General features: G+C 42.1%; 1 protein-coding gene across 2 annotated transcripts in view; it reads left to right on the top strand.

Moving 5' to 3' along the window:
• The window catches only part of STARD3NL (STARD3 N-terminal like), a 41,297-nt gene that overhangs the window by 9,185 nt on the left and 7,917 nt on the right, over positions 1-24,195 (top strand). For both annotated transcript variants that reach the window (XM_045510908.2, XM_010947303.3), the window contains 5 exons: positions 12,576-12,858; positions 17,381-17,458; positions 20,106-20,183; positions 22,056-22,109; positions 22,208-22,325. In XM_045510908.2, the coding sequence (XP_045366864.2) occupies positions 12,634-12,858; positions 17,381-17,458; positions 20,106-20,183; positions 22,056-22,109; positions 22,208-22,325 (553 nt within the window). In that variant the 5' untranslated portion in view covers positions 12,576-12,633. The remainder of the gene's footprint in view (positions 1-12,575; positions 12,859-17,380; positions 17,459-20,105; positions 20,184-22,055; positions 22,110-22,207; positions 22,326-24,195) is intronic.

Consider the following 24,195-nt stretch of genomic DNA (forward strand, 5'->3'; position numbering starts at 1 on the left):
TCCTACTTGATGTGTCATACTGAACCGGTGTTCCCCCTCAGCGTCGTCCCTCCTCTTGCTTCCCCGTGTCAGTAAGCAGCAGCTCCATCCTTCCATTTCCTCAGGCAGCTAGCCCTCCCTGTGTCCTGTGTCCCTGCCCAACCCATCTCCTGATGCTTTTGGCTCTGTATTTAGAATCAACCAGTTCTCACCATCTCCGCTACCACCCTAGTCTGCTAGGTCAGTATATCCTCTCTGTCTTGACTGATTGCCGTAGTCCCCCACGTGGTCTTCTCACTCCAGCTTCTCTCAGCCAGAGGACCCCATAAAGCTTAAGCTGCATCATGCTTGTCACCAACTGAAAAGCTTCCGGCAAGGAGGGTATAGCTCAAGCAGTAGAGCGCCTGCTTAGCAAGCACGAGGTCCCTGGGTGTAATCCCTGGTACCTCCTCTAAATTAAAAAATAAATAGATAAAAAAAATTTTTAAAAACCTAATTACCTCCCCCCGCCAAAAAACAAAACAAAACAAAATATTAAAACAACAACAACAACAACAACAACAACAACAAAAAGCTTCCGATGTCTTCCCATCTCATTCAGTCTTTCCAGCGGCCCGGAAGGTCCCACCAGACCCTGACAAGTTGTTGACTTCTCCGTTAGCATCTCCTGCCTCTCTGCCTTCTGTCCCTTGGCTGCTGCAAAGCTGAAAGCTGATGACCGGGCTGACCTCCTGCCTGGACAGCCCCACCCTCCTCAGAGCCTCGCCCTTACTCTTACCTCTGCCTGCAGGGTTCTTCCTTCTGATGCTGACATGGCATTTCTTCCTTATCTCCACCTTTCTTCTTTACTCCACCTTTACTTGGCCTCAATGAGGTCATCCTGACCAAGCAGTTTAAAATTACAGTGCTGCTTCGTTTGTCCTCTGTCCCCGGACTGTAGAAGGTAAGCTCCATGAGGGGAGGAAATTTTGTTTGGTTTTATTCATTGCCACAGCCCCAGTGCTCAGAGGAGAACCTACTTGTGAAGTAAATGTGGTAGATGTGGTATATCCTTGGCAAAATTGTTGGTTGTAATTCTTGCTGGACTGCCCTCTGTCACTTCATTCAAGCCTTGTGATGTCAACAACATCAAAATAATTATTAGGTATTTGATACTGGCTCAAAATTCAGACAGAATGACTCCTATCTGCAGTCACGAGCACTTTAGAAGTCTTCAATCTCCACTTGCATTTAGGTAATTTGATAGTTTTATTAGGAGCAGAATGAATTGGATGGCCAGAAATCTTATAAAGGTTTTCACTTGCTCTATCATTGTGTCTCAATGAGAATTATTATATAAAAGTATGTGTGCAAAATCCATCTACATTCTATTTTATATTATGATCTGAGAGGTTTTCTAGGATAATTCCAGTTTCTTATACTGCTCTTAAAGGCAGCTCATACTTACAGTAAAGTTAATTTAATGATTTTTTGCGATGAAAACTGTCCTTTATTCTCTTTGATACATATTTATATTATATACCTATATACATGCATACACACACTATGTATGCTTATGTATACTATATACATATTTTGTTTAAATATATTTCTCTGTATTGTGTATATATGTTTACATGTACTGGATGGGCGGATGGTTGATAGATAAACAGAGCAACTCTATCCCCAAACATCCTTATGTTCTTTTTTTTTTTCTGAACTAATCGGGGGTTAAGTTGTGTACCTCCTGACTGACCGTTCAGTACCTCATCATGCATCTCCTAAGAATAAAGACATTCTCCAACATGACCAGAATACTAAACTGTAATCAATTTTCCAGTTGTCTTTTGTGGCTGTATCTTTGGGGTTTTGTTTTTGTTTTTGTTTGAATTCAGGACTCAGTCTAAGCTTGTGCATTGCATGTGATGCCTGTGGCTCTTTATGCTTTTTTAAGTCTTCACATCACTTTCCTACCTTTTGTTCTTGTTTTGTTTTTCACCACATTGACTTCTCTCAAGATTCCAGGGTAGCTGTCTTGTAGAATGTTCCACAACTGCGTTTGACTGTTTCCTTAAGACTGAATTCAGGTTAAACATTTTTGGCACTGGTATGTCGTAACACGTACTCCTGACTGTATCATAGTATCAGCTTGTTCTCCTATTGGTAATACTATTTGATTACTTGGTATGGGTGGTGACTGCCAGATCTCTCTGTTACTGCCAGTGAAATTATTAAATAATCTGAAGGGTAACACGTTGAGACTGTGAACATCCCCTTTAATAATTTTTAGCATCCATCAATTTGCCAGAATCAATTACTCCAACTGGGGGTTTCAAACTGTTGATTTTTCTAACTTCATTATTCCTTCTACATTTTTTATCTAACTTTTTTTTTCTATAAAGGAAAACTCCTACCTTATCTCCCTTTTTTTTACAGTATTACCATGGGCTCATGGAACTTAATAATTTTTCCAACATAAATTCCAATATTACAGTCATTATTTATTTTTATGTTCAAGTTGTTCCAAACTGACCGATGAGAACCCCTCATGACAGCCTACACAATTTTTTTTTAATGATTATGGCTTTTTGTGCCTTCTTTTAAGAACTCTTAGCCTACAAAAAGGTTTTTAAAATATTCTGCTGCACATTCTTATAACAGCTTTATACTTTTAGTTCTTATGTTTAGGTCTGTGATCCATTTTGAATAATTGTTTGCATGGTGTGAATTAGGGTTTGAGGTTGATTTTTGTTTTTCTTTTCTCTTGTGATATCTAGTTGTCCCAGCGTCATTCTTTATTTTCCGTTTGGATTGTTTGGACATCTTTGTCCAAAGTCAAATGATCATATAAGGGCAGATCTGTTTCTAGGCTCTCCTTATGTTCCATTGATCTCTGTTTGTTGATCCTTATGCTGGTGCACACTGTCTTTAAGTAGTGGGTCTTCCAGTTTATGTTCATTTTCAAGATTACTTGAGTTATCCTTATTCCTTTGGCATTTCCATATACAAGCTTGATGAGGTTATGATTGGGATTGAGTTGAATCTATAGATCAGTTTGGGGAGACTTGAACTCTTAACAATGTGGATTTTTTCCAGTCCATAAACATTGTAATCTCTATTTATTTTTATCTTCTTTGATTTCTCTCAGCAATGTCTTACCGTTTTCGGTGGTGGGACCTTGCATATATTTTATTTGCTTAGTGTTTTATGTTTTTGATGCGATTTTAGATGCATTCCTACTGTCTCTTGGTTACTTTCTACTCCCAACTGCACAAAATGAAGGGCTGGTAAATGGGTGAATCACAACTCCTAAATGAGCTTTTTTTTTTTTTTTTTTTTTTTTTTTTTAAGTAGAGCAAAACTGATCTTGAGGCAGCATGATAGATGTCAGTAGAGACGTCTTTGTCCACTGTTCTCTGATGGGGCAGAGAGGTGTGGAAGAGGGGGAGGAGGCTAAAGCTGCCCTGAGAAAGCGACCCTTGAGCTGAGGCTCACTGGGATGAGGAAGAGCAACAGGGTTAAAGGAGAGTAGCGCTTCACATCAGGAGGAAAATACGGGCAGAGAGGTAGCTGAGAATGTGATTCCTTTAGGGAACTCCTTGGGATTTTTGTGGCGCTGAAGTGGTTCTGGAGAAGTAGGCAGAAGTAGGCCATGTGTTAGGTTAGGTAAGATTAAGGGGTCTGAGCTCTACCTGAAGGTCCCAAAAACTATTTAGTAAATGGTCTCATAAATCTCATTTGCTCCTCTAAAAAGTTTGCAGGTGTTGGATGAGAATTAAATTAGTTTATTAATACATTTCTTTTCCTTATGTGCCTTCACTTTCTTTGCCCATTATCTAATTGAGTTTTAAGGTTTTCATTACCTATCCTTCAACACTTTTTAAAGTTTTGCTTCTAATGTTCTTAAGTTTGAGAAACTTGATTTTTATATATTTAGTTTTGTTTCCCATTCTAAATTTTCTTAGAAAGAACTTCCTCATCCTCAAATCATGTGTTATGCACCTATAATTTCTTCTACTTTATCAACCGTGCAAATGATCTTTTATTAGTTTTTTAATAAAATCTTCAGTATATTTTGATGCATAAATTTCTTTCTCCGTATACTTGAATGACTGGTTAATAGTTTTATTCTTTTGCAACTGAATTTTGATGGTATCTCCATCATCTGTAGATATTTTTTGGTTTATATGGGTTTTTTCTTACAGGAAAGCTTAGGAAAGTACAGACCACGTGGTGGCTTATTGGTAATGAGTTTTCCTTGACCATCAGTGCCTTTCTTATTTTTAAATATTGAACTAATGCTTAGTATTTGGGAAATTTCCTATGACAGTTCAGATTTCTGGCTTCTACTGATAAATCAACATTGTGGCCCTTGTCTACATGTTTGTCCCCCAAAGATTGGGCACACACTCCTCTCCTGTTTGTTTGCCAATCGTTCCTCATCTCCAACTCTGATCATCAATTGCCCATTTTCCTTCAGCTTATTCTGTTTTTTTCTTATTATCACTTATATATATCCCTATGTTTCTTTCAAGCCTGGACAATAAGAGACTTGAGAGAGCTACATTTGAAGAAAAGTGGAAAACAGTGAAGGTCTAGGTGGAAATGAAGAGTCCCATAAAGTTTGAAGTTATGCCAGGCCCTCAAACTCAAAACCAGTCAAAACATACATAATTTCAAAACACTTTGGTCCAAATGAATTTTAAGTTGTGTTCATGCTTGCATTTGAAATTTAGTGAAATATTTTAATGGGTAAACAGAAATATTTGCCTTCCTATTAGGTTTTTTTTAAATGTGGGTTTTGACTTATGTTTGTGATGTTCCAGGAATACATTCTAATATGTGGGTCCTACTTGTGGGAGCTGTTGTGAGGCTTAACTGACATAGTGTGTGTTAAGTACCCAGCATTGTGTCGGACTCAGTCTCAATGTGAGGAAGCTGTTGATTTTGTTGTTATGTTAGTATAAGGCACACACCATCCATATTATAATAGCATGTTAGTACATGGGGTATGTTTATACTTTTTGTTCTTTTGTTCTTGTGTTGTGTGTGCTTGGTCAGATAATGTTAGAAGTATGCTAGATTTATTTAATGAGTTTCTGAAGTTTTTGTGTACGTATTAAAAACCTTTGCTGAACTACGTACCCTCCCCTGCTTTTTATTGAGTGTGAATTCAAAATCATACCCAAAGACTTAAGCAGATGTTGTATCACCATTGCATAGTCAAGTTCAATTATCATAGCTTTGTTCTGAGCTTGAAAACTGTGATGCACTTAGTCATTCTACTTAAGGAAAATTATTGATAATAACTTGCCAGTTTATAAAGAGATATTGGAAGAATACCACTTTTATATAAGTCTCTTTTGAAATGTTAGCACTTGCATACTTTATTTAATAGAGGATATGCTAATATTTTATTATGGCTAACCATACTAACATGGCCTCTGGGTGATACCTTTAGAAGTTCCTAAAGGGCAGTTTTGTAGGATAATACTGTTAAAGTGTCATCGGGTCATGTCTAGACATCAACCTTCCAAAAAGCTTCTCAGTGGCATCACACTGGTGACTTCATTAGGTTTGAGTCCAGCCCTCTTTCTTACGGACTGAGAAACAAACCTGGTTGGTCAGTTTCAGTGTCCGGAGCCCAGTGGAGAGTGGCTCTTCCTCACATGGGTGAACTCACATCTAAGAATCTGCCGTGAACAGCGTAACTGCCATGTGGACTGAATGCTCATTTCAGCCTAGCCAGTCTGTTGTTTCCCTATGACATTTTAACAAGAAGCACAGAATTGTGAAAGTTTGTGGGAGGTGGGCGGGGACTTACTAAATTGTTCAGGGACAAAAGTCACCCTAATGCCATCATACTAATCATAGGAATAATAATCGTAGGAATAATCTGGCCAGTGGGTTGGAGATACTTAAAATCTAACAGACGAGGCAGCCCCACTTGAAGAGGGCCAGGCTGGCCACAGCCGCCATTTACCTGTGACATTCCTTTTCCTGTGTTTTCCAGACTAGCTCACCCCCTTTCTGATGGGCACATTCCATCTTCACCTCTTTAGACCTGAATATACGTCCTGTCTACTTGTTCTTATTTCTTGACCTACAAACTGTTTTTGCTTCTTTAAGGACAGGGCACATCAACTCTGATTCATCATGTGTTGATTTTGTAGTTTAACTTTCAGAGGGCAGCATCCTTTTAATCATTTCAAAATTCTTTCCTTTTCTCCCCCTGATGAAGCCCTGATGATATAGGCAAATCTATAAAAAGCCTAGCAGAATTTCAGACATGCACATAGATCTTTTTTTTGTTTTTCTTTTTCTAAACATTTTTACTCATTTTCAGTTGGAAAATTAATAACAGTCTGCTGGCAAAATCTGACTTCTTGATTCAGGAAAGATTCTTTTTCTTTAAAGTAATACCAAACAATTGGTTGGTGATTTTATTTAGATGCTTTTAGAATTTTTCATTTATTACTTTGAAATAACTTTATTTTCTACACCTCTCTGTTCAGTAATTTCCTATTACTACAACTACTAATTTGGATGTGATGTGTGGGAGTTTTGAAATTTAATCCAGTAGTCCAGATTTTAGAAATGCTTTTCTAGACATGGTATTTAACTTGGAGTATATAAGGCATAAAGACAGCCAAGACAGTTTTTTTTAATGTTCTTTTTTTATTTGTCGTTTAAAAACAAACTTTGAAGAAGCAAAATCCAAAACTTGCCCTTTGCCTCTTGCAACATAAATTATGTACAGTTCAGAATGATCGCTGGTACAAAACATGCCAAGGACAGGGGCGCGGGGTGGGGAGGGAGAGAGGGCACTTTTAAAAAGGGGAATCATTTCATCCGCTGTTACGAAGGACCAACCTTGCTGTACAGGATACGCACAACACAAAATAAAGACCTGTTTTGAAATGTGAACATAATGGTGATGGACACTTGCCAAAGACCAGTTTGTTTGATCTTGATTTTATTAAACTTCCTGTAGTGCTTCATCGTGCTAGTTCTCCAGCCCAGGAAGCTAGCATGTTACACAAATGCATCAACTCCCTAACCCTGCCCGCTGCCAGTCTTTCTAAAGCCGCTTTCACTGGAGTTCTGCCAGGTCTTTCCTTCCAGAGTAAAATCAACATACCTGTAGCATCAGTAACAAGAAGTACAAGACAGTGATTCACACTTTGTTTTGTTGTTTAGAGCATCTTTACTATAAACCAACTTTAGGAGGTTTTAATAAGCAGCTCATTTAAGCAAACACTAAGTAGAAGTTTTTATTTTATGAACACCTGAATAATCAGTTGAATCTGACATGTAGAATTTCCAGGTCTTCTTAGGCACACAGAACTTTCCTCACCTCACGCTGGTACCTTTAGACTATGAAGGCTATCTTATTATGTGTTTCTGATACTCTGGGTTTGCTTCCTTCCTAAGGCTCTCTCTTCTCTGTGCATGTTTACTTTTTAAAGCACCTGTGTTTCTTAGTTGTTATGTCTCTCATCCTGACAAAATATTCTCCACTTCTAGCTGTTTCATTTTGTAACCTGTGGGCTCTGAACAGGACTTTTCAAAACCATTATAGACCAGGTCTCATAACACGTGGTGGCCCTGCGAGAGAGTAACCAGCTCGAGGTGCTTCCTGCCCCAAGAGAAACCCTGTCCCAGGATGGAGCGAGCACAGCTGAGGCAGCCCAGGTCCTCAGGGACTCTCAGATTCAGTGACTGCATCCTAGGGGCCATCTGAACACCTTCTGGCGTCCCTCCTGTTTCCTTCCAGGAATCAGGGGTGAGTGAGGCAGGGTGATGGAGAGGGAAGAAGTGGAAAACCCAACTTTCAACCTTAAGCTATATCTTGAAATCTCTTTAATATGGGGGCATCCTTATCATCCCCATAGCCTCAGCTGCTGCTTTTTTTGCTTTTTCATCTGTAAGCAAACATTTATAGGCAAGAATAATTTTGATAACAAAGATGAAGAAGGCTTTAAAACAACGTGATGAGACACAAGCTTCAGGTTTGTACTCTCTTTGCCTGTAAAACAAGGGCATTGGACTAGATCCAAGTGGCAGACTGAGATGCTTCCAGGCTGGGTCAAGCGTGAGGCCAAGTGCAGAGTCAGTGCTCCATCTAAGGAGGTCAGCAGCTTGCTGGCTTTATTCTCCTGGTAAGGGAATGCAGGCCTGGCCATCCTATGTGTTAACTTTTCCAGAGAAGCTGGACATCTGGAATTTTATATGAAAGTTCATTATTTAAAATGTTAGCAACTAGTTCAGAATCTTTAGAAACACCGTACAAGACCGAGCAAAACATGTCTGTAAGCCACATCTTGCTCCCCAGGCCTTTGGATAAGATGATGACTAAGGTCTTGCTGAATTAAATATTTTTAACGTCTGCTATTCATTCTCTCTCTCTGTCTCGGAGGGGAAAATGCAGTGTCCTGGCTGTGGCTTCTCCAGAAGTAATACGGAGAAGGAGGCTGGGTGCTTGGATCGAGAGACTTGGTTTGGCCTCCACCAGCAGGTGCTCAGAAGCCCTCTAGACTTGTCCTAAAAGAGACCTTGGGACTTGGGCAAAATGCTAGCATCAGAGCTCCTGTACCAAGCGTCCTGTTTCCCATCTGGGTGGTAGCAATTCCATGCTAAAGCAGATGGAACTGAAGTTTTGGCTCAGCTTTGCAACCAGCATGGGGACCAGTGCAGTAGCAGCATCCCAGAGATGTAAGCTAGTCTCTCTGGAATCAAAAGGATCTCAGGCTGTGGTTTTTGTTTTTTTCCACCTGGACAGGATATTATCATCATTTAGGAAGCTACCAGGAGAGACAAGGTAGAATTTTTCTCCAGTTCTAGTGGTGCGGCATTAAGGCAAGAGAATAGCAAAGAGAAGCGTTTGGGCTGAAGGACCGCTGCGGTGGCCTCAGGACAAGACCACCTGTGCCTGAGCTGTGCTGTGTCTGGAGAGCGACCTGTGGGAAGATAAGAATGAATTAGAAGTTGCTCTAATTGTAGAATCAGAGCATGTATTGGCAAAATTACTATTCATCAGTTAGCCTAATCTTTTTCACTAATTACAACACAGTAACTCAATCTCACCCAACTTCTCTTTGAGAAGCTAATGGAAGCAGCAGTCCCCCTTCCTAGAAAAATGCGGATAGGAAATATTTTAGGCTTTGGGAACCATATGGTTTCTGTTGTGACTGTTCACCTCTCTTCTCTTGGTGGGAAAGTGTCCATAGCAGTGGATACCAACAGAAGTCCAATAAAACTCCATCCGTATTCGGAAACAGGCAGTGGGCCATATTCCACCTACTAGGTACAGTTTGTTGCCCTCTGGTTTAGAACACAGAATGGTGCTGGCTGTGGTAGATGGGAATATTTGTCAGCAAGTATTCACTGACCTCCTCCTCCTCTTTGGGTGGAATGTGCATCCCAGCTCCATGCCCTTTGGGCTTGGCCTTGAGATAAACTTTGGCCACAGAGCACGAGCAGACGTGATGTGTGCAGAGATTTCAGATACGTTCGTGGGGTCTAGCTTGTCCCGTGTGCTCTTTCGACTTGCCATGAAGAGAACATGGCCCAGGTAGCCCTGGTCCCAGGACAAAGACAGACCCAACACATGGTTTGAGGCTGAGCTCTGCTCCCCGGAGGGGCCTGAAGTAGGGTTGCCAGTTGGGCCCAGACTACTTCAGGCCACCTGCAGACCTGTGAGCTTGAGAATAAATGTAGATTGTTTAAAGCCATTGAGTTTTGGGGGTTTTGTCATCACAGCAAAGTTGTAGACATTGCTGGCTAATACAGAGGACAGGTACCCATCTAGATAAAGCAATTACGATACGACTCTCTTTTTCAAAAACCAAAACAACCAAAAGGGGTTCTCATCTCCTTACACAAGTTCCAGAAAAAAAAAAAAAGGGGGATGTTTTCCTTTATTTTATTAATTCTCCCCCACCCCCCACTCCTCGCCACCTCTCCCACACCCCCCCATGCTTCTTCCATAGTTATAAACCCTGTATTATAGATTATACGGCTAATCAGGGCTTAACAACCTCTTCAGAGAGACGTAGTTTTCCTCAGGCCAGCCCCGGAGAGGACTCTGTACAAGAACTGGATGTTTAATACTTTCAAGTTCTATCTGGGAAAATGTCCAAGCTCTTCCACAGAAATGAACAGTGTGATCTCCTCAATTCACCAGAGATTTTGGAGAGCCTGCTCTGTGCTAGCCTCTGTGCTTGAAGCTAGACAGAATTTATTCTGTCCGTATCTGTTTTGTTCCCAGTGCGTGCTGGGTACCCTGCGGTGTTTGAGGTAGTTAGTTCCTGGGGACACAGGGATGTGTAAATCAAGTTCAGGGCCTTCAAGGAGGCCTCCAGCTAGCAGGAGAGGCATGCAACTAAGTGGATAATTAAGGCACAGTGTGATAAGCATTACCATCGATGGCGTATCTTTAGTCTGAGAAGAACTTGGAGGAGACGCACTGGGCCCTGCCTGGGGATTGGCACATGGGGAGCATTTCAGGGAAGTCTTCTGGAAGGAATTGACAGTTGAACTGAATCTTTCTGAGGGTATGGTTAGGGCGAAGTCCTGTAATTCTAGAATAGAAAGAGGCTGTAGAAGTATCTTTGTCTTTACACATTAAAAGGAAGCTCTCTCTTCCTTTTAAGATTTTCCTCTGTCCCAGACAGAGGTCAGTCTGGTTAGCCTCAAGCTGCTCTGGGTACTGAGTAACTTTATTATTGAAACTATTGCAAGTATCTGTACATTCTAGCTGATTGTGAATTAGTGCACATGTCTGAAAAATAATGTAATGATTCTCATTTCCCAAGTCAGGGGTGTAGCATTGGATGATGCCAGTTTTTAGTTTGAAACAGCCTCGGATGTCTAGGCTCGGTGTTTGGCTTTGTTGTCCTTTTCCATTCATGAGGGGTGGGCTCAGGAAAGGGGGAATGAGTGAGACTGATGTTCTTCCTAAAAGCAGTCCTCAGCTTGAATTGTGAATTTGTTGAATTTTCTGTACAGTTTAGTGGATTTAACTTGTTTATATGTCAATAAATTATCAAAAAGTGAGTACAGCCATGTTAGTGCTACTCAGGCCAAGAAATACGACTTGACCAAGCTTGTGCCTTCTAGTCACTTCTTCCTCCTTCTCAAAGGCAATCACTGACCCAGTTTCTAATGACGTAGATCAATTTTTGCCTTGAAGGTCTACAGTTAATTTCCATTAGATTTCCAGAAGTAGGGCTACTGGATCAAGGAATATGAATATTTTACAGTATGCTACTTCATATCACCAGATTGCTTTCCAAAATGTTATGTTATGAAATCACCACATTGTATGAAAATGGGGAAAGGACTTCTGTTCCCAATTTTGGAGAGGGAGAGAAACAAAGGTCAGGTGTAAAGACATGGAGTTCTGGACTGTGAATAGGACCCGATGGGACCCTGTTACTTTTGGGAAATTCCAGCAATGTTTTGAAATTATATTTTACCCACCTTGAAAATGTTCTTTTTGTGGACATTGCCAGTCATTGTGGCACAGAGACTAGCACAGAGCAGGCTCTCCAAAATCTCTGGTGAATTGAGGAGACCACACTGTTCATTTCTGAGGAAGAGCTTGGATATTTTCCCAGATAGAATTTGAAAGTATTAAACATCCAGTTCTTGTGCAGAGTCCGTGGTGAGCCATGCACTGGTTCTTGAGATCTGGACGCCCAGTGGCACACATCACATTGGCCACAGAAAGGCATGTGAGTTCAGTAGAGCCAGGGGATATACTCCTCCCCCAGGGAGAGGTAGCATAGGAAGGGAAACTGGAATATTTGGCAAACAAAAGTACCATCCACCGTACCCTCTATTTGATGACTTTGCCTCATCCGTGAGGAGATGAGATCGGTGAGATGGCCAGTCTTTTACCTTTATTATAGAAGCACATGCGACCTTGTGGGGAGGGGTTCCTGCATCTCCAAATGGGACTGTGACTGTTGCCACTACCAGTGGGGTATGTTTGTTTGCATGATGGTAACCTTTTGGTGCATGCATACTTCTTTTCCAAGAAGAGGCCCAGAAACATGCTAATTCATTTAGAGGTAATGGAAATGCTAAATTCGGTTTATTAGATACCTGTGGTGGAAAGCAGTTCCTCTTGAGGAAACAGGTTTTTTTTTATAGCCAGTTTGCAGGTTCTGGTTGCATGCCCTCTGAGCAGCTATTCAGTAAATGTTTTCCCAGTCCATGGGTAAGGACACTTACAGAACTGTAGAGGTTTTCTGTCTGGCACAGGAAGGGAGCTGGCTTGGCTCGTTCACCCAGAGGCTTGCCCCAAAGTTACCCGGCACCTTTGTGTTGTGGTTCACAGCCAGCCTCTACTGTTTACTACCTACTGTAAATTTGCATGCTGTCTTTATTAACCGTCTTTTCTGTAACAGTTTTTTTTTTTGGTAGTATTGATTGATAACATGAATAATTGCTCCTCATTTTGCTTTCTCTTTATGTCTTCCTCAAGACATAACATCCTCGGTTAAGATGCCTGAATGCTCAAATCAGGGAACGGTGCACAGTGGTGGGGGTAGCACTGTGGTAGCGGTGGGCTCTGATTTAACGTGGTGTCTCTCTTTTATTCCCCAAAGATCTCTTCCCTCTAGGGATGGTGAAGTTGGAAAGAGGCTCCTTTAACCCTCCTGCAGGATGAACCCCCTGCCAGAAGACGTGGAGAACGCTCTCACTGGGAGTCAGAGCTCTCATGCCTCTTTGCGCGACGTCCATTCCATCAACCCCACGCAGCTCATGGCCAGGATCGAGTCCTACGAAGGAAGGGAGAAGAAAGGCATATCTGATGTCAGGAGGACTTTCTGTTTGTTTGTCACCTTTGACCTCTTGTTTGTAACATTACTGTGGATAATAGAGTTAAATGTAAGTGGTTTTTTTTTTCTTTTTCCATGATGTTACATGAATTGTTTCCAGAAACAGAAAAAAACGGTCTTCTTATTTTTCTCCTCACTTCTGTCTCATTGTAGTGAATTCCATCTTTTTGCAAATGAGGCAACATTGGTCTTCTCTGGCTGACTTGGGCCTTTCTTGTTTTTTACTATATTTGTTTAAAACACACCTGGTTAATTTAAAATTCATTTCGCACATATAAAAGTTGAATCCATGATATTTTGCTCTATAACAGGAGTTGGCAAACTGTAGTCTGAGGGCCAAATTCAACTGGCTTGTTTGTATAAATAAAGTTTTATCAGAACACAGTCCTGCCCACCTGTTCGCATACTGTGTGACTGGCTTTTGTGCCAGTAGTTGAGTAGTTTTGACAGAGTCCATCTGGCCCACAAAGGCAAACTTTTTTTATTCCCTGGCCCTTTTCAGAAAAAAATTGCTGATCTTTGCTTCCAAAAATGTAGCATGCTTCTGGAATATGTTTTAAATGTTGCGTCTCCTTTCTAGTTCCCACAGTTAAGTTTTTTGTTCTATTTTGGTTTTGCTAAGGGGACATCTGGATCCCAAATTTAAGATTTTGCATGTCATTATTCTTTATTTTTTTGCAAAGGTATTATTTATTCATATTTTATCCAGAAAAATCCTAGAGACATTTGGAAGTTTGTCTCTATTTTGTTAGGTTTATGCAGTTCTGTTGCCAAATAATTGTCTAGACCAGTACTGCCCAGTAGAAGTATAAGGCCTCACATGTAATTTTAAGTTCTCTAGTTGCTACATTTAATAAAAGTAAAAATAAGCAGGTGAAATTCATTTTAATAATATGTTTTATTTTTACCCAGTGTGTCTGTTTTCTCCAAAGCCTCAGCTTTGACTGGGTACATTCCTTACCAACAATTGGTGAACTCTTCCAGAATACTTCCTCCCAGGCAAAAACTGTCTATTTCCTTCACTTTCAGCAGTTCTTTTCTTTCCAAGAAATATCTGCAAAGGCTTGGGTAGCAATAGTTGTCAGCTATTGTTTATTGTTGCAGTTACTCTTTGCTAAACACAGTGCCGGTGCTTTATAAGAAATTTATTAAAATAGAGAAAAAAATGAAAAGATACTGAGATGCCTTTGGAAAATGATTTTTAATTTCGCTTTATAATAGAAAGAGTCAGCGTCTTAATCTAAACTGATTAATATTCTGATCCAAAACAGCAATTTTAGTTCTAGATTCTAGACTCTTAATAATTAGGGTCGTTGGACTCAATTTAATTTCATCATGAATTCTAATAGAAGAATAAAGCTATTTATGAAAGCAGATATGTACTTATAGTAGAAAATAAGATTTGTCCTCCAATCAGGGTAATACGCAACACGAATCTACTGTTAAGTTTCTTTTTACAGATTTTCCTTCTGTTAATCTAGCACTGTGGGTTTGCCTTATTTTTATTTAAAACCAAATAAGTCAGTGATATGACAACAGTAATTTAAAGTGTTTCTTTTTACTGTTTGTTGCATATGTACACATTAAAGAAAATACTGAAATTGATGTCTATTTTAAAGGAGTAACGTGTTTTCAAAACTAGCAGCTGTAGAATGAGAGGTGGAAAGGAAATGCATCTTTTGACAGGGAAGCATAGCCGCCGTTTGAATGAAGCACACTTAAAATTATTGTGTGACAGCAGAAAACCAAGGAGTTCGTTGGTTTGCCGCTGATGCGACCACTGAGTGCGTTTAAGTGAGGGAAGCCCAGGGGTGGAGCTGTGGGGGGTCATGGAGCTACTCTTCTCACTTCCCTCCTTTTTCACTGCTTTGAGGAACTTGAAATGGAAGCAAAGTAAGTGGGCAGTACCCTGTTTTGTTCATCAAAAGGGATCTGTCTACATCTGCTTGAAACTTGTTATAAATGAAAAATCACCAGACCTCGCAGTTAAGAAATGTGTCTTGATCCTCACTTTTCCACCAACTGCCAGTTTCCACAACTGTAAAAAGAAAAAAAAAATCATACAAGAATGTGTATCTATAAGATCATCTGTCATGTCTTTCTCAGCAAGGCTATTTTTGTTTTTGAACATTTAATTTTCTAGTTCTGTTTGTTTTGAATTGTCAGTCCTGACCTGGGTTTTTTATGACACTCTGTACCATCCCTTTTCTCTTGTCTTTCTCTGTAAATCTCTATAATCATTCAGATCCATCATGATTTTTATATGTCTCTGCATTTACTGATGTCAGGACACAGGCTTCTGATTCCGGGGTTGCAGGCTCTACAAAAAGATTTAAAGTTTGCCTCATGGTGTTGGTCTTTAAGAGAGGAAAGAAGTCACATTAAAGGGAGCGTAGACCTTCCAAGAGCATGGGGACCCAGCTGTTCTGTGCAGTCATAGCAATCACCAAACTCTTTTGCCTTTGTGTATGGCTTCCAACTCAGCCGCCTTTCCTCCTGGCCGCAGGGAGCTGGCCGGCACCCACCCTGCCTGGAGTGCAGGGACCCGGCCAGCTGGAGAAGCCTGAGGGCACCTTGGTTTCCTTTTCCTCCTGGCCGACCTTGGGGCAGCTGAGTTCTTCAGCGCCAGTTGCAAGGGTGGTTCTGGGGTTCTGTCTCGGGCCTCCCATTGCACCCTTGAGTAGACTGATTTCCCACATTGGACCTGGAATTCCTCAATGGCTTGATTTGCCTGAGGACTCACTTCCCCTCCAGACTCTTCCCCCAGGCTCTTAGACTGATAGACCCAAATGGCCGTAGAAGTTGCTTTTTCAGCTTTTGACCCTTCAGTTGAGATTCTGGTTCAAGAAAGGCCTTTATCAATGCTTACTGTTCATGTTATTTTCTAACTGCTGTACTAGAAAGTGTCAGAATGTTTCTGATTTACCCTGGAACTGTCCATTTACGTTCTCTGGGCTTTTGTTTCTCAGTCAGTTAACTGAGCTGATACCTGTCTTGCCTTCTTTGTGAATTCTTGTGAGGATCAAATAAAGAGACATATACAACAGCCCTTGGCCGTTAGGAAGCTCTATGCAACTGTAGATTATGTCATTTACTATTAACCAAAGTAAATTTTACCCAGAAGGAGGGGAAAAAAAAGTTGGTTATTATTCTCTTGCTGTTGTTACACATATTTCAAGTATTTATTATCCCACTGATTCTGATTCCGATTTTATTACCCATTGTCACTGTGTTCTGTCATCAAACTGTGATGACCAATGGTAACAAGTTCATTCAGGTTGCAGGAGGTCGGTGGGTTGGAGTTATCTGAGGAGTGAGTGGAGGAGATGGACTGAGTTGGGTGTGGAAGGATGGGTGGAATTTGGAAATAGAAGGATGATCTGGGATTGGGATGTGGGAGCAATAGGAAAAGGGTTTGGAGATGAAGGTCAGCAGAAGCACTGAGACAAGAGTGTGTGTGTGTTTTGGAGGGAACAGGGCTGATGCAGAGAAAATACTAGGCTGGTTAGAAGGTCAGGTTTATCTATAGGAAATGAAGTGCATAGGTAAGCCGGCTCTAAATGATTAACATTCTTAAAGAGCTACATGGAAGCGTTGGATCTCCTGCAGTCGTGAGCTGAAACAGGTTCTAGAGCAGATCGGAAAACATGGTTGTGAGATCTTCCAGAAGGTAGTGACTCGCTTTCGATATTACACCATGACCTGCCTGCTGTGCCGACTCGGATGCCTAACTCAGCCTGCTCCCCGGCAACGCATACACACACCCACCCTACTTCCTTGCCTCTTTCTTGATCAGTAAACAATGTTCAAATGCTCAGGCCAAAAATGAGGACTCAACCTGAATGGATTGGCTTGTTTGTTTAGTATTTCTCATGCCCCACATCTAGTCTGAAAGGAAGTCCTGTCTAATCCACCCACAACGCAACGCAGTCTTCTCTTCAATCCTACTGTCGCCACCCTCAACCGAGCCAACATTGTCACTCATCCATCATTTACTATGACTTTGTCACATATGATTGTAGGTCTGGTCTGTCCCTTATTTAGTTTAAATATAGATGTATAAATTGATAAAAGTGCAGAATTTTAAAATGCTCGGAGCAACATGGTAACTGCTGTCACTGATAGTTGCTAAGAGATCAGGGGACCTGTTGGCCTCTTGGTCTTCCAAGACCCAAAATAGTGGAGAGTGATCAGAAAGTAGGGGGAGCCCTAGATAAATGCGAATGGTCTTTAAAAAAGCACGTTTGTATGATTGAAGACTTTCTCTGACAAGAGAAGAAACGTTTCCATAGTGAACATTTTGGTTTGCCCAACTGTGAACTGCAAAAAAGGCACTGTTCTTCCTTCTACGTTTACATTTGTTGAGTAAATGAATTCAGAATCGAAGTGAGAAGTGCTCTTCAGCATCCTTCTATTGGAATGATGAGGGTTCTTTTCTTTCATATTTTAACACTTCTGGATTCTGAGACGACAGACAGAAAAGTGTATACAAAACCTTACTTGCATGCGCTCTCGTATTATTTTTACACATAAAATCTGTCCTCATTTTTACCCCTTACTCTCCTCCCTAGGTGAACGGAGGTATTGAGAACACATTAGAGAAGGAGGTGGTGCAGTATGACTACTACTCTTCTTATTTTGACATATTTGTAAGTATTTTCTGTTTTCTGTTTCAGTTCAGATGTGATGAAACTAACCAAAAGGCAGATTTGCTATCAACAGACCTCAGATTCTATGCCATTCTTTTTGTCCTCTTTTAAACATTATCTTTTCTTTTCCCTTATTACTGGCCCATTCAGTGTTCTCTCTGTCTCTGTCTAAGAAATTGTCTGGCCATCTCAAGGAAAGGAAAGATTACAGAGAGATACGGGGTCTCAGCAGAAGCTGTTCTGATTTTCCTTTGTTCTTGAAAATGGCTGAGATAGACGTCATGGACACACCCTAATCACTGAAAGGAAGTCACCTCTACATATAATAACACAATGAAAATGCTATTCCTTTTCTGTCTTGAGATAAATTTCTGAGTATATCTTTAGTAATAATTCTGTTTCACTTTTCAATAATAGGAATTTTTGAGAAAAGTGATTTATTGATCATCTTGGGAAACAGTCAGCTGTAGAATTACACGGGTGCAGTCATCTGTAGGTGAGGCGTTCACTTCAAACGAATGCTTGCAGCATGTTTCTAGGACACACTGTGACTCAGATTGGGTTTGATACATCTCTGTGGTATGTCTTTTCGGTTGATAGTGTCTGTAAGTCAGACTGTAACATTGTGTTAGTCACAGCATAGGCAAAGTTCATAAAGAATTCGCCCCAAATTCAACTACTTTATTTACTATGTTTAGAAGCTGTATGAACAGTGGTTAAGAGTAGGACCTTAAAGTCAGAAAAACCTGGATTTGACCCACAACACTATCACTGATTGTCTGTCTTTGACTGTCTCTAGGTCTAAACTTTAGTTTCCTCATATGTGAAATGAGATCATCGTCGTTCTGAAAAGTAAATGAAATAGTACGTGGAAGACACTTGGCCCAGTGCTAGGTACATCCTGGAAGCTCAGAGACTCACCTGCAATCACTGTTACCATCATCATTGCTTTTGGTAGAGAGTATTAGTGATTATAGTTTCTAGTGTGTTTCAGACTACTCTAAAAAGTCTTGTTTTGTTTGGTCTTTCCCACACATGCTGCAGAAGCGAGTATAAGGAGAGATGGAATTCTCAGGAAATAGAGATCAGGGTTCCTTGTCATCACCCTCTTCTAAACTGAGTAATTCCATTTTCTTCTGTACAGTATGTTAGAGTTCCAATAAGACTGAGTTGCAAAAGCGTTCAGCTGCTACAGAATATTTGGAAAACCACTGATAGAACTTAATCCCCTTTTGCAATTGAAGAAACCGAGTCTGCTGGTTCAGTGCCTTGACCTGCCCAGGCCACAGAGCATGCTAGATCCCAAATCTCTTGATAATTCTTTCTTGTAAGACTATTGACGTAGAATAACAAAATTTGATTTCTCTTTTTCCTTTCATTTCCCTTGCTGAATTTATCTTAAAACAGCCTGAGCCAGGAATTGCCAGGAAGCCAGCTTAGTCCCTTGGCCAGATCTCCAAGGGCTGTCTGTATGCCATGCTTAAGGAGTTGATGGCGCTGGACAAATAGGTGGGGCCCTTTAGCTCAGATTGGGAAGACTGTCATGCCTGGCCTTGGAAAGGGGCACCGCCTCCGGGAAACCTTGGGATCTTGGAGACTTTGAGATGGAGGGGTAGAGACTTAACTACTTTTGCCAAGTCCAGGATGCAGAGATAGAGCTATGAGAAGTAGAGAATAAATGGTTAGCAGATTATCGGAAAACACATTTTTAATGAAGGCAGCAGATTAAAAACAAATGTAACTGCGAACTTCATGTACGTAAAAGGACCTTAAGTGAGGTCATCTAGCCAGTGGTAGCAAAGAAGTTGTCGGGCTCCAGCCTTTCAGCAGTTTTGATTAGTGAGGAACTTCTGGCAGACCCCCTACCCTGAGGCATTGCTCAAGACCCACTTGACTTCCGTCTGCTCAGAATAAGCGTATTTTCCAAGTAAAATTGGTAAAATTGCATTCTATGTCAGTTCCTTAATAGATGAGAATTTTGGAAACAGCTGTGGCATAGTGGTTAAGAGCCTGGTCTTTGGAGTCAAGCTGCCTGGGTTCAGATCCTGGCTTCCTCACTGGGAGTTGTGTGGCCTCAGACAAGTTTTCTATCCATCTTATGTGTGTACTGGCATTAATGATAGTTGACTCATGGGGTTGCTGGGGTGGGGATTACACGGGGTAATGATGCACATAAAGGGTTTCAGAGGAGTCCCTGAACCACCCTGAAAAATCAGAGGATAGCCCCTGGGACAGCAGAACCCTCACCACACCCCAGAACCCAGAGCTTTACAGTGGACTTCGCTGAGAATCTGGCATCTTCCAAAAGTGAGTGTTTGTACCTGGCATGGAAAAGTCAACTTTGAAAGCATTTTCTCCCACCTTCAAAGGGTATGAGAACATATGTAGACTCCAATAGAAAAGAAAAATCAACATCGAACTATATGTTCTTTTGTTGGTAATGGGCATTTAATTTGAATCCCTGTTCGAATGGTATTCCATAAATTCTAGAACAGAGATCCCAAATGCTGATCTGTCAATCAGGACCAGTCTGTGGCAGTCCTAAACCAGAATGATGAAGACACTTTGGTGGGTTCTTCATAAAACCGAATTACTTCACTTTTGTGTGTGTATCTTAAAACTTATCTTTTTTTTTTTTTATATATAGCTTTTGGCGGTTTTTCGATTTAAAGTGTTAATACTTGCATATGCTGTGTGCAGACTGCGCCATTGGTGGGCGATAGCGGTGAGTATGGTCGGTGAGTGGTTCATCCCCTCCAGGGCTGAGGCTCACGGCAGGGCTGAGCTGAGGGCAGACGAGGTTTTCATCTGGGTTGAATTCCACTAGCTTCTCCCCGGTCCCCTTCCTCCACACCTCAGTAGGTTTAACTCTCCGGGGCTTCTTTCCAGTGGTCATGAGTAATTAGCTTTGTCTCTATGGAGACTTGAGACAGACAAGGAATCCAGAGACCCAACAATGACTGTTGGCCAAGCACCAACCCACCCTCTACCTAATTTTGCAAACAGGAGATGAATTCAGTCCCTCTGTCACAGAGGCACTTGAACAGTTTCCTCTTTGGTTGAAACTGCTTGGTGATTTTTCTGCTTCTTTTGATCACTGCCTTCCTCACTGTTTTATCCACCTCCCTCCAGGCTTCCAGGCAAAAACTCGTGTGTCCCTTTTTATTGTTGCCTCCGGGTTTCTTGAAGGCAGTGGCGTTTTTACTCAGCTCTGTGTCCTTGCATCTAGCCCAGAGCTTTAGCACATGCTGTTCACCCTCAATAAATGTTTATGGACTGAAACAAGAACTATAAGCAACTCTGCCTGAATTATTTTTGCCATTTCTGCAGACGTCTGAACACTCACCCTTGTGAGAGCTCTGACGAGGCAGGTATCTGGGAGGCATGTTGACATCTCAGACGGGAGAGACACGGTCAGGAATAACCTGGAGTCCTGCTTCTGGAGCGTGAGGCCTCGGTCTGAGTGGGGCCCATTGCGGGCTTGTCCAGCTGGGCATGGCATTGTGCTGCTGTCCCAACAGAGAGTCCGCCAGAGGCCACCTCTGCCTGGGCCATCTCTTCTGAGCATCCCCAGAACCCCAGGGCTGCCATCAGACCATCTCTTGAGCCCAGGCTCACATTTCACGGATGGAGGCTGACAAATTTCAGCCAGGCTTGACTTCCTTTCCTGAAGACGCTTTTGCTGACCCCACATAGCTGTAGTGAGTGTCCCTCGCCCATTTTCTAAAGCAGTCCCTGTTTTGGACATTCTATTCCGGAGTCTCCAGAATGTGCACTAGTATTTGCCAAACCGTCTGTCGCAATGTTTGTTTCAGCAAAGTGGTTGACACGCATTGAGAGTTTTAAGAAAGTTTCTTCAATATCTACTTGCAAATTATCACAGGTCAGATGTAGCATTTTATTGTTTCTGATTCTTGTTTTTCAAAACATGTGCAGAGAGGAGCCAGGCAGCTGGAAGGAGAAGTCAGCTGGTCCCTAAAGAACACTTAGTGTCAGCCTGTAAAGTTAATTAGCATCCGAATGTAAGATGCCTCCTCTCCTGTGTGTGTGTGTGTGTGTGTGTGTGTGTGTGTACACACATGCGTGTGCTTTGCTAACAAAACTGACTGCAACTTTGTTAATACTGTCTGAACGTGATGTCTGATGTTTCCCTGACCTCCTTGCTGGCACTTACTTCAGTCAGGTTTCACATGGCCATGGATCTTAGTTAGAGGATGGAATGACAGGGCCCAGGTCCTGTGGAGCTATCCCTGGGGAAGCTCTACCGCTGTATTTCAATGGTCCCTTCTGTGCTGATAGCATCTTTGCATGTGGCACCCTCTAGTGGACAAAATTTAGCTTTCCACCACACCAGTGTGCTAAGACATGGGTTAAGGGAAACCTCAAGCTGCCAGGCAGGGCTTGTGTGCCCCGTGGAAGCCCACTTTGCCTCAGTCTGCTTTCGGGGATAGAGGTTGGGAGACGTGGGAGGGAGCCCAGGCGGACAGAGCCTTTCCAGGCATCGCCTGCTCCTGGCTCAGCCAGGTCTCTTGCATGAGGTAGGTGTTCACAGTGTAAAGCATCTAATTTGAATGGTACTGGATTATTTGTCTTTCAGTTGACGACAGCGGTGACCAGTGCCTTTTTACTAGCAAAAGTGATCCTCTCAAAGGTACGGCCCTCCACTTTTTCTGCGTGGTGGCTGCCACCTCCTGCCAGGTGAGCTCCCGGTAACGGCCTTTCCCTCTGCTGTCCCGTCTGTCCTTCCAGCTCTTCTCTCAAGGGGCTTTCGGCTACGTGCTGCCCATCATTTCCTTTATCCTCGCCTGGATTGAGACGTGGTTCCTGGATTTCAAGGTGTTACCTCAAGAGGCAGAGGAAGAGAACAGTAAGTTTGGCTCCGAGGGGGCCTCCTGAGAGCGGCCGGGCGCAGAGGAGGGGCTGCAGGTGTCCGGCTCCAACTGGAGCTCCAGGTGGGGTTGGGCAGATGGCATGTCTCCATTCTGCAGGGGCAGGAGACATCGGGAGGGGTGGATGGGAGGGCAGGGGCGGGATGTGACTCCTCACTTCAGCTGTCAGGCTAGACGTCCCTGGAAGGAAGTGGGGACGCTGGTGGAAAAGTCATTCCCAGGGCAACAGCAATAGCCAACACCTCCTTCTCCTCCGACAGGTGCACCTTTTCTCCCTGTTTAATAGTGGCCGGAGGGCACTAAGCGTTTTGTGCCGAGGTAGCAATTCTAAATAGAAGTCAGCATTTCTCTAAGGTCTCATGTTGCTGTCCATGCAGCAGGGGGTGCCTTTGAATGGGCCATCATTTGAGCAGCTGAGAGCTGAGGGGGGACTGTTGATGGGTTGATGATGGAGTTGGAGTTCAGAGGAGGAAGTTAGCAAGCCAGAGAAGTGTCCACCCATCTCAGGCTCTCCCCGTCCTCCACCGAGGAGCAGAGTGGTAGCTGGCATTGTGTGATCGTGAGTCCTGTCAAAGCTCTTATCATCTCCGGTTGTGGCTGGTATTAACTGGGAGTCCAAAGGATTTGATTGAGCTTTAGGATGAATTCCTGGGCTGGAATTCTCTGCATGATGGCCTTGGTGGAAGCCCACCCATCCCACCTGCCCTCTTGGGGGTGATAAGGTCAAAGCTTGATCCAGAGACCCAGGCAGTTTCAAGACATGCTGCTTTTATGCTCTGTCAATCACCTGGCTGAATTTGCCCTGCATAATAGGGAAGACAAATTTTTGTATGTCTTATAGAAAGTTAAGCATAATTACAACCTTGAGAAACAGCAGAAGGAAAAATAACCTTGCAAGTGGTTTTCTTTTTCAAAATCTCATTTACAAAGAAGAAACCCATAAGAAAAGAATTATAGTTTAACATAGATTCTTTCTTTTAAAAAGTTATTTATTTATTTTAATTTTGCGGGGGAGGAAATTAGGTTTACTTATTTATTTATATTTAGAGGAGGTACCGGGGATGGAACCCAGCACCTTCTGTGTGCTAAGCATGTGCTCTACCACTTGAGCTATACGTTCCCCCAACAGTAGCTTTTAAAACACATTAATCAGACCAAGATTCATCTTCTGTCATGTGCCCTCCGCTCCTTTGTGAAAATGTAATGTGGAAAAGGGACAAAGCTGATGGAAGTCACTTTTGAAAAAATTCTATATAAACATCAAACTGAACTTTACTGAAGGCATAGCAGCTATTCGTGGGACTGCAGCTTGAATGCTTCTGTGATTAAACCACATTCAGAGTAACTAATAAAGCAGAACAAACTTAAGGAAAATATTTAAAGCAGCATTGATTTCCCCTGTAGCGTATATGACACGCATACCTGGCACCTGCTGTCTGGCCCAGGGCTCCCTGCAGCTTGATCTCAGTGTTAACCCTGCTCCAGCTGGAAGAACTCATCGCCGATGGTCACCTGCTAGTGTTTTTATGCTTTATGTCTGGTATTGCTCTAACCAAATGCAGACTGTAAGCCATTTGTGCCAGCTGACCAGGTTTTTTGGTTTTGCTTTGTGCTTTGGTTTTGATCTTGTGGATTTCGATAGGGAAGTAGGTATTTCCAAGGGGAAGAGGCTATAAATCCTGAACCAAAGAATCCCATAAGTAACAGGAAGCAATTTTTTTAAGCTAGTTGGAATCTGTCCTTACAGCGCTAGTTCGTAGCTCATTAATACAACTTACTTTCTGATTGATTTTCGAAGTACCTCTTCTTGCTAAGTGTTTTTTAAAATGTGATAATAACACCCTTTTA

This window comes from Camelus bactrianus, chromosome 7 (assembly GCF_048773025.1).
Source record: "Camelus bactrianus isolate YW-2024 breed Bactrian camel chromosome 7, ASM4877302v1, whole genome shotgun sequence".
Classification (NCBI taxonomy): Eukaryota; Metazoa; Chordata; class Mammalia; order Artiodactyla; family Camelidae; genus Camelus; species Camelus bactrianus.